The sequence below is a fragment of the Eurypyga helias genome, unplaced genomic scaffold (assembly GCF_000690775.1).
Source record: "Eurypyga helias isolate BGI_N326 unplaced genomic scaffold, ASM69077v1 scaffold15569, whole genome shotgun sequence".
Classification (NCBI taxonomy): Eukaryota; Metazoa; Chordata; class Aves; order Eurypygiformes; family Eurypygidae; genus Eurypyga; species Eurypyga helias.
Window position 1 is genome coordinate 11,056 of NW_010272864.1, and position 10,522 is coordinate 21,577.

Consider the following 10,522-nt stretch of genomic DNA (forward strand, 5'->3'; position numbering starts at 1 on the left):
ACTCCTGTTGCAGAGGCTCAGAACGGACCATCGCTTACTTGCATAAGCTAAGAACTCCTTTGCCTCGAGGGGCACTAAGATGCACAAGAGGCAGTACACTTCATTTTACAAGCCATGTCCAGTATGTCAGCATTCACAACACAAAGCTTGTTTCTGTATTTATAAACAGAATACAAACAAATAGTAATTCACATTAAGACAATTGCCACAGCAAAATTTCTCAGAGAAAGGGCTTTACCTCCACAAAATACCCTAAAGCCTATCAAAGCAAGCTCTTCAAGTTCTCCAGTTCAAAAGGGGTAAGGGTAGGCACAAAAAAAACTGCAAGCCACATCCAAAACTTGGAGAGAAATCAAGAACCCCAAATGTGCTGTGTGCCTCAGCTGACGGTCAGGTCAGCTTCACGCAGGGAGTCACCACCCCCAAATCTGACACGGCATGCCATTTTTAAAAAGTAACAGAATAGCTGATTTACTTATAAATTGCTTTATTGAAGCTATAACTTCATAGATTTGATGTTCAAGGTGTAAAATTATCTCAGAGACTAAAAATTAACATGACAGGGAAAAACCGTAAGTAATATAAATCTACTTATCTCGCCCCACTGGTAGAAGTGAACCTGTAGGATGCTACTCTTTGAAGGTAATAATTAAGACTGTCACAGGACTGAATAAACAGAGAGGGAAACACAGTAACAGAGTACTTCACAGCAAAATACCTCTTTATTAGGAATATATTTAAAACTAGCTTTTTATTTCAGGTAAGAAAAATAGCAATCTGACTTTTAGCCAGCGCCGATTCCCATGATACACAATATTCTAACAGCTAGAAAAGTTATTTGCACCGTTGTTGCCCATTAACAGTTCTCCTACCCGCCCATTCACTGCCTTTTACGCTGCGCTTGTTCTTAAATATGCTTAAGAAATGCTTCAAAAAAGGTTTTTATTTAGGTCTTGGCGAAGACTGACTTGACAGCGACTCAACATCTGTACCACCTCACGTACAGCTTTAAAAGCCTTCTTTTAGAGAACAACATGGTTCAGTAGCTGATCAGCGAAGACAATTAAGAGGGCAACTCTCCAGGACCACCGTGGCAGAACAAATCCCACTCTTCTACTACACAGTTTAGCACTGTAAAGTAGCAGCAGTTTCAAGAACTTCAGTTAATTCTGTACCCCTTTGCAAGAGAGCACTGAAGAACAGAACACAGGGGTATTGCTACAAGTCAAACAGTAAACCACTGTGTGTACAATCTGAGTACAAGTTTAGACTCTTCGTTATGCTGCAACTTAGCAGTCGAAGATAATTAATTGAATCATGCTGTAAACAAAGACATAAACCATCCATGTAAGCTTTACTGGTTTACCAGCGTGAAGAAATACCTGCCTTCTAAAAGCAAACCAAAAACAACCCGCTGAGTTCTCCCCCATGAGCATATAATTAGGTAATGTATTTTAAGACGGGTTTTCATCCAATTAAAAATTAAATCTATGTGTTTCACCGAAGGGTTATACAGCATCTGTAACGTCTGTGGTTTTAGATACCTGATGGCCACTTTCAATATATCACAGGGAAAGTATTTTCCAGACAAACATGTTATTTCTGGTCTTATTTCTTTCATCCTCTGTAGCCAATACGAAGCTCTATGACACCTATTTTAAGTAGACTTCCACATGTAGATGTTTCTTAAATGCAGCTGGAAACAATGGATGATGCTATAGCAACAATCTCCAAGAGAACAGCCAATAGGCCACAAGTTTGTGGCTGGTTTAAATGGTATTTTAAAAATATATAGAAACACCAAAAATAGGCTATACCAGGAAGCAATCTGATACTCAAATAAATAGAAAATTTGCATTTTAATGTCACATTGAATTTTAGTACATTTCAATCCAAGAAAAAAAAAAAACAAAACTGACAGACATAGTAATGAGTACAGGATTATATATATTACAATATGCCTTGTTATAATACATTTGTGGCTTTATGATAAAAAAACCTCAAGGGCAGATGGGGTTTGAGCTCATTTCAGTAACTGTCAAGAACAAAGCATTAAATGCATTTCTGAAATAAGTACTTTCACTTCATTTCAAAATCTTAAAACAGCGTTAGACCTGGGTCTTTTTTTTTTTTTTTTAAAAAAATGTAGCTACCAGGGAGCTAAATAAGTATGCTGAGAGGCCTAAAGGATACAGAAAATGCTTTTCCCAATTTTACATACAGTGAAAGGGCAGATGGTTTCAAAACCAGCACCTATGGCTCACTCCATGTTGACCTTGACCGAGAAATGCACATCACTGATCTTGACAAGGAATCCAGCAAACTGTGGAAGTTGTCCATTTCACAGGAAAGCAAGAGAAAGGGTTATCATATGCAAAAATATTTCTCCAACTGTTCTTAACGTGTAATTGAAAACTAAAGGCATGGTCTCTTCATTATAAAAAAATAAAGGTACAACAGAAACTCTAAAGGAAGATACTCAGCTATACTGAAGTTGCAACCTTCTGAAAAGAAAGAAAAAGGACAAAAGTCAATTAGCTAAGCTTTGTGCTCTAACCAAACTACTTACAGTGATTTTCAATGGCAAAAAGCCCATGCTGACTGGGTGATCTGACAGTTCCAAATACTTTTTGTAATAATTTTATTTGTATACAAGGACACTAAAACGATCCAGTCATGCAACGTTCACTCTAAGCATTCTGCATCTCTTTTCCAATCTTATAGCTAAGGATCTTGTTCCAGTCAATCTTCGTGCGGGTAACTGGCAACTGTCGACGTAAGGCCTTGAACGTAGTGTCCGACATAGTCTGATAATTCTCACTGATAGCAGTCTGTTAGAGTCACACAAAACAGAGACACACGAACAGAACGAAGATGTTATCTACAAAGTCAAACAACTGTGTAGTCTCTTACCTCTTAAACAGGCCTAAGAAAAACATGCTAAATTAAAATACATTTGCAAAGCAAAGGCGTTAGATTTAGACTGAAGCTGTGAGAAGAGGGTTAGCACGTCGGCTGCAGTAAACCTGGCTGTAGCCTAGGTCTTTCAGCAAACCACCGCGTGGTTAATCAGCAGCAGGAACAAAGTGCTGATCAGAGCCAGCTCATACAGCATTAATTTCAGACACCACAGTCTTCCACTGCATTTCCTGTGGGGATGGTGGAGTCAGTCCACAATATTATATGAATGTGGATATAATGCACATGGTAAATGCTCTTTAATAAAAACTTAAGTATGTTTTTTTGAAACTGACAGAACACGGTGTCTGAAATTTACCTTATGTTCAAGACCTACGTGAACACGAATCCACTTCTACAGAGGGTATCTACAACAGTTACACTTCTCTAACTTTAAGATGACTACATGAAACGGGTAATATTTACAGGCAAAGCTATCTTAACAGAGTAGCCTCTGAGCAGAATCCGTACAAAACTTCCACTGAAGGAATGCCCTAATGCTAAAAGAGATCCGGATTGCTGACACGTGATCACACCAGGGACTTTTCTGACTTCTAATGTAACGTGAGTGCCATCACCAGAAGGTATGGAAAGGGAAAATACAGTGGATAGCAGCATGTAATCTATTTATATTTATGGGACTGCATTATCTTAGTATCTTAATATCAAAAGCTTGCTAATTATAGAATCCTAGCGTTGGTTAGGAAGATGGTAATGCTATATATGTAAGGATATGGTGTTTGTTTCCAACATACCTGATACTCATTTTCTGCAGCCTCTACGATTTTTATAAATTCCTTTGCTGTCTGAGCTTCGTTCTAGAGAAAGAGCATTTGAATTAGGTCTGATGTACAGCACGAGCCTAAGACTAGCTGGATTATATTTTTTCCTAGAGTTATGAGAGTGGTCATGCAGACCCCGTGAGAACACATGGCTGTTTAGCAGCTAAACCAAAACTGAACAAAACATTCCTCCAAAAGGCACATGCCTCATTAGTATTATATTTTAAAAAAATCAACCCAGCCCAACTGCAACAAGCATAATGATTACCACAGAGCTCAATAAAACATTTTGATTTAAAATTCTAGTGTATGACAAAAGACACATGGAACAGAACAGCATTTGGAAATACGACAATGCACTCACACAAGTCTAAAAACATGCAGAGTATGGATATTAACATTATCAGTATTAAGTTTCCAGTACAAATTCAGGAAAACTTAAAATGACATCAGTTAACCCAGAAATATGCAGAACACAACAACAAAAAAAAAAAAAACAAAAAAACCACACCAAACCAAAGTTGTTCACCACTAAACATTCTGCATCTGGGGACTAAGCTGAGGCAAACACTAGCCTTTATATACCTGATTTTCTAAAAAATATCCCCAAGTAGATCTTGCAAAAATGAGGGTGCAACATTCCACAACGTCCAAGTTTCATCATGACTGATAAGCAGTTTCTTGGCTTTGGGCCTCATCTTTAAGTGTGCAAGTATGTGTTTGTTTCAACAATAAAAACTGACCCCTCAGTCAGTCTGGAGACTAATTATCTGAAGTGCTTGAAAGAAGTCTCAAGCAGGAAGTGAATGAAATTCAAAACTTCCAGCTTGGTGCTGGAGGCATTCCTAAGGGTATTCCGCAGAAGCTGTTGGAAGACAGGAGTATTGTTGCCCCATGCGATCCCTTGTTGCTACGAAGGCAAAGACTGGGAGAAAGCTATGGCAGCTCCAACTACAGCTGGCTCGAGGTTCCAGTGAAACTGCTCCTGGCAGCTTGGGACACTGCAGAAAGCGATAAAGGAGGAGGGCAGAGACCAAGTAGAACAAACGAACGGGTTTTGACTTTGCAGTGAACCAAGGCAGTGATTTGAAAGGCTCTGCTAATGAAAGGCAGAATTCTGGGGTATGAGGTCTGCTATGGCTCAGAGAGAAATCAGGGATAAGAACGCAGCCTTCAGCAAATTACAGCTCTAGCAACAAGAGAACTCTTCAGCCATTTATTTCATTGCCCATTGATAGTACAAAATTGTTTCTCTGCCAAACAACTAAATAGGGGAGTCGTTGAGGCTCCTGTTAATCTGCCTACCATTCCTTTGGTGAAGTAAGAACCTGCACAGCCTCTGTTAAGCACAAAACCAGGGCTAAAAATAGTTAACCTGCAACATACTTGCTTTTGTTCTAGCAGGATGCAGGCAAGTTATGTAAAAGATGCTTTTCTACTCATCAGTCTTCTGCTGCTTTACTAAACTGTGGAACAGGATTAGGTTTCTTCCCAATAGAAAGTGGGGCAAAACTTCTGAAAGGAGAACTTCTTCCACATAATCTTCCCTGAAGCAACTCTTGGTCGAATGAAAGGCTACACAGATCCCTTTGCTTAGGGGGTCAAAAGTAATTTTGTATCTGCAGCTTTAGAAGCGTTATCAGTTGGCACCACGCTCCCCCGGTCTCTGTGGTGCTACTGCAACTGAAAAGCCAACAAGCCTTGCTTTATGTTGACAAACAATGTTCTTCACTGATGAAGTGAGCTTTTGAGCCAAGCTGGTCACTACTAGTCATCATCATGAGAATACTTCTGCTGTTCACTTGCACCATTTCCCTCTGCCAGTTTAAGTTTCATTAAAGAACACTCCAACACACTGTTTATAAGCACAGTCTCCAGTAAGCAAGAAGAGAATTATTTCAAACGTAGTAATTCTTCACATTGCAACATTACCAACTCTTAAAGGATACATCTGCTACTGTTTCCAATTTTACTGTCTGCTCATCATTATGATAATAATCCACTTGGAAAAAAGTTGAATTAGATTATGCTTTAAATACAAAGTATGTTTCTCAAGCCAAAGCATCTCCGAAAGGGCTCTTTGCACAGAAAAAGCAAGAGGCTGACACACCGGATTCAGACAGGGAGGAAATGGAGGCAGAACACCCACTACTGCTTCTCGACTGGCAGCATTTGTTTACTATTTTTAGCGTACTGGTCTTCTCCCAGTGAGCAGAGGAGACCATCTCAAGAGACCGTACTATTTAAAGTGGGTTATGGTAACTAAAACCTCCTTCATATTCAGAAGTTAATTCTATAGGTCACTGCAGACCAAAGTTTAAACTGGACAGAGCAGCAGAATGACCGGCAGCAAGCCAATTAAAGAGGTACAATTAAAGCTAATTTAGCTTATATAAGAAGCCTCCAAACTTAGGAGTTTTTTAATAATTTTACTTCTCTTTCTAAATTAAAAAGTCATTTCAGCATACACGCTAAGGCCCTTAAAGTTCACTTACAGACACCGTTAGGGAGTCTTGTATGTCTTTATGGCTCACCAGCTGAACATTACCATCTTCATAATAGTGAACCTACAAAAAAGTAAACAACCTGATGTTAAATGTTCCAGACCAACAACATAAAGGAAAATCAAAATATTGTAGTATTTAGGATAATACCAACAAAACCACACATAAAATGTTACAGAACAACAAAAACAAATAGGAGACCCAAAATGTTGTAGAATTTAAATATTTTTGAGGGGAACTAGTGAAGCAGCTACTCTGGAGACCTTTTTGTGTTGATGTGCCTTAAGCAGAATTTCATGCAAAGGGAGTTTAGAATCATAGAGCAATTTATGCTGGAAAAGACTGCTAAGACCATCGAGTCCAAGCGTTAACCTGGCAATGCTGAGTCCACCACTAATCCAAGGTTTTAGTTAACACAATGAAGATGACATTCTATCTACATGACCTTACTAGAAACTCTTGAAACGGGGAAGACCTATTTAAAATGATAATAGTTTTGGCATGACTTCAGGATACTGGGAAGTTGGTTTTTTGCTTCACCCCAACTGTCTTCTAGGGACAGTACAACATTAAGCTTCTGTTTCTAGACCTGCCTGGTTTTGATATTTTCCTCTATTAGATACACTTCACAACAAAAACTGGTATTTATCGAAACAGAGTAGCTCTTTGGGACAGTTTCCCAAGGTTAGATAGCAAAGCAGAACAAAATCTATTTACTTGAAGTGCTATATCTACAGAACAGCTTCCTTGATTATTTTGCAGGAGACCAGTAAAACTCTATCCAAGCTAACCTTAGTACATTTAAATTCAGTTGGGAAGGATCTGAAAGCATTCAGTTTCTAGTAGAACTGTTAAAAAACTTAAAAAATAGGAAGCATATATAAAGTTACATGCCATCATTCACAGTAACTGATATAGAAGAGCTACGCAGCTCATTTGACATTTAAACACGTATCTTTAAAGATATTTTTACAATTCTGATAAAGCCAACACAGTCAATATAGCTGACACGAGGAACCGTAGAATTTGTGTCTCGCCCTATTAGGCAAGGTAACATTTCAGTTTGAAGATTAATACTGTAATTACACATACATTATGATCACTATGTGTGCATCGTGTTTGTGTGGCGAGGTTTTTGGGAGGGAGGGCTACACAGGTGGGTTGTGTGAGAAGGTGCTGGAAGCTGCCCCTACATCCAACAGAGCCAATGCCAGCTGGCTCAGAGAGACCCAACGCTGGCCAGGACCCAGCCCACCAGCAACGGTGGTAGTGCCTGTGGGATAACATAGTTAAGACGGGGAGAAAAACCCAAAGCAAAGGCAACTTCAGCCAGCAAGAGGAGAGCGAGAATATGAGAGAGACACAACCCTGCAGACATTAAGGTCAGTGGAGAAGGAGGGGCAGGACGTGCTCCAGGCCCTGGAGCAGAGGGTCCCCAGCAGCCCGTGGTGCAGACCATGGTGAGACCGGCTGTGCCTCCGCCGCCACGGAGAGTCATGGGGGAGCACAGACCCACCTGCAGCCCAGGGAGGACCCCACGCCAGAGCAGGGGGATGCCTGAAGGAGGCTGTGACCCTGTGGGAAGCCCAGGCTGCAGCAGTTTGCTGGCAGGACTTGTGACACCACGAGCAACCCAGGCTGGAGCAGGCTGCTCCTAAAGGATGGGAGACCCACGCTGGAGCACTTTGTGAAGAACTGCATCCTCTGGGAAGGACTCACAAAAAGTTCATAGAGAACTGTGCCCCATGGGAGGGCCCCCACACCGGAGTGTGAAGATCCTCCCCTGAGGAGGAAGGAGCGGCAGAGACAACGTGTGATGGACTGACCACAACCCCCATTCCCCGTCCCCCCTGAGCAGCTCACAGGCAGGAGGTAGAGAAAAGCAGGAGTGAAGCTGAGCCCAGAAAGAAGGGAGGGGTGGAGGGAAGGAGCTTTAAAGGTTTGCTTTTTAGTTCTCATTATCCTATAGTGAAAACACGCCACAATAAGATGATCATAACACCTAAACAAAAGCAATACTTCTTATATAAGAAAAATATTATTTCCTATGATTCATCTCACATTACTGTTTTGCTTATTGTCATATACATGTTTACCTAAGAAAGGTATCATCCTAAACATAAAATAAGCTTCTTTTCAAATCAAACATTACTAGGTGAAACTTCTGCCAGCCTTTTCAATCCTGAAAGGTAAGTGCTTATCAATGCAAAATTCTGATACCTCCCAATGACATAGCAGAACCCCAAGAAATGTAAAGCTCCCCCCTGCCCCAGCACAACCCAACATTGCAGCAGGGCCAGACCTCCCCTGTGCTGAGGTTAACATCAACACAAACACCTTCTCTGTCTCACTGAGTCACATTCTTGGCAAACACTCAGGCCTAAAAATTTCACAGGGATGGAGAGTCAAACCTAACTGGGATGTGTTTTATCTTATACAAAATAGGAGAAGTAACTGTTCTGTACTATACCTCACTGCTGACATCCTTCTAGAATGCTAGGTCTGGGCTGAGATGACTACAAGAAGGATGATGTTTATGAACAGAACCTCTTGGAAAGGTTAACTAAGGACGGATGAGAATAACAAATTATCTAAGACAGAAAATTAGTAACCAGTACACTTATCAGTTGTTTTTCATGCACAGTTGGAGCATATCAAGCACCACAGGGCCTTATTTTTTCTAAAGACTCTGCTGTGGCAGTTTTCTTCTTACATATAATTAAGAGAAAATTACACAATAGAAAAGAGTAAGACAGTTGAGAATCTCCTATATTACAATTTATTAACATAATTAAAACAAAAATAAAAAAAAAGATTAAATCCTGCAATTAAAAATACTGAAGACACCTGAAGGCAGCAGGTGATGCTGGAATTCTCCCCAGCACATTCACAAAAGATCTTATCAGAAACAGGGCAATAGCCATCTTGATGTGAAAGATTCTGCAAATAACACTCAAATTCAGTAATGCTGTTGTGAGTTCATATGCTAAAAGATTATTTTGCTTCTGAAAAGGAAATTAAAGCACCCTTTTTGGTTTGTGTGTTTGGAGAGGGAAGGGTGAGCACTTCCACACACACCCCTCAAAGAAATTGTACACAATTTCTAAAAATTTGAAATAGAATTCAAAATTCCTTGGTGAAATAAGTAGTTCCTATATAAGTTAAAAAAAAAAAAACCACCCCAAAACACAGACTTCAGTGAATGTAAATAATGCCTTGATTAATTATGTGATATAGTAATAGAAGATAAAAATCAGCTGGTGCCCAAATTGAGATGCAGATTAAAACTTTATCAAATTCCCTGTTCAGGTTATTTTCTAGAAATTCCCCAGATTTAGGTGGACAACTGCCTGCTTGTTCTGGAAAATCTCTTAAGACATTTAACCAAAAGTGCATACTGTGGGAGAAAATGCCTGTTTTGCTGCAAGCTGGATTTAGGTGACAGTTTACTTCAATTCTCCCAAAGTTGTTGTCTCCTAGAAGTTACCGAGGGTGCTTATCTTGACCATCTTGATCTGAGAAGAGAATAATGGCTGCCCACATTTTGACTGTCATTCCAGCTGTTACAAAATTTGCCCCAGAAGGGGAAATCAGATTCAGGCCCCCTGCCTGCTTGGGCAGGCCTGAACACAGCTACTACATCCTAAAATAACATCCTAGCCTCAGCCTATGGCTAGAAAAACATTCCATTGCATCTTCCTTCTGAAGTCAAGTCACTGAGGAGTACGGAAGTGTAAAACTCATGAAGGCACAAAGAGCAGGAAAAGGGAACTTAACTCTGTGGCCTGCAAAAAGATAGGGAGTTTACGCTGAAAGGCAGACTGCACTAAGATCCTAGTTCCTGATCCCAGAATTGTTTTAGTAAACTCCTGCAAAATGATAGAATCACAGAATGGTTTGGGTGGGAAGGGCCCTTAAAGATCATCTAGTTCCAACCCCCCTGCCATGGGCAGGGACACCTTCCACTAGACCAGGTTGCTCAAAGCCTCATCCAGCCTAGCCCTGAAGACGACCAGGGATGGGGCATCCACAGCGTCTCTGGGCAACCTGTTCAGTGCATCAAGACCTTCACAGTGAAGAATTTTTTCCTGGTATCTAATCTAAAATTACCCTCTTTCAGCTTAAATCCATTACCCCTTGTCCTATCACTACATGCCCTTGCAAAAAGTCTCTCTCCAGCTTTCAAAATATAGGTATGCATTCCAGGGAACCAATCCAGGAAGTCCCCCCTGCCTACCACATGACAGTCAGACTTCCTCTGGTCTCAGGATTTCTGCA

The 10,522-nt window shown here is 40.4% G+C and overlaps 1 protein-coding gene across 1 annotated transcript in view; it reads right to left on the reverse strand.

The window, feature by feature from the left end:
• Positions 1–1,840: 1,840 nt before the first annotated feature.
• The window catches only part of LOC104515350 (F-actin-capping protein subunit alpha-2), a 14,362-nt gene continuing 5,680 nt past the window's right edge, over positions 1,841–10,522 (reverse strand). Inside the window, exons 6-8 of the mRNA XM_010159287.1 lie at positions 6,236–6,307; positions 3,714–3,776; positions 1,841–2,831 (exon numbers count right to left, since the gene is read on the reverse strand). Coding sequence (XP_010157589.1) covers positions 2,691–2,831; positions 3,714–3,776; positions 6,236–6,307 — 276 coding nt within the window. The 3' untranslated portion in view covers positions 1,841–2,690. The remainder of the gene's footprint in view (positions 2,832–3,713; positions 3,777–6,235; positions 6,308–10,522) is intronic.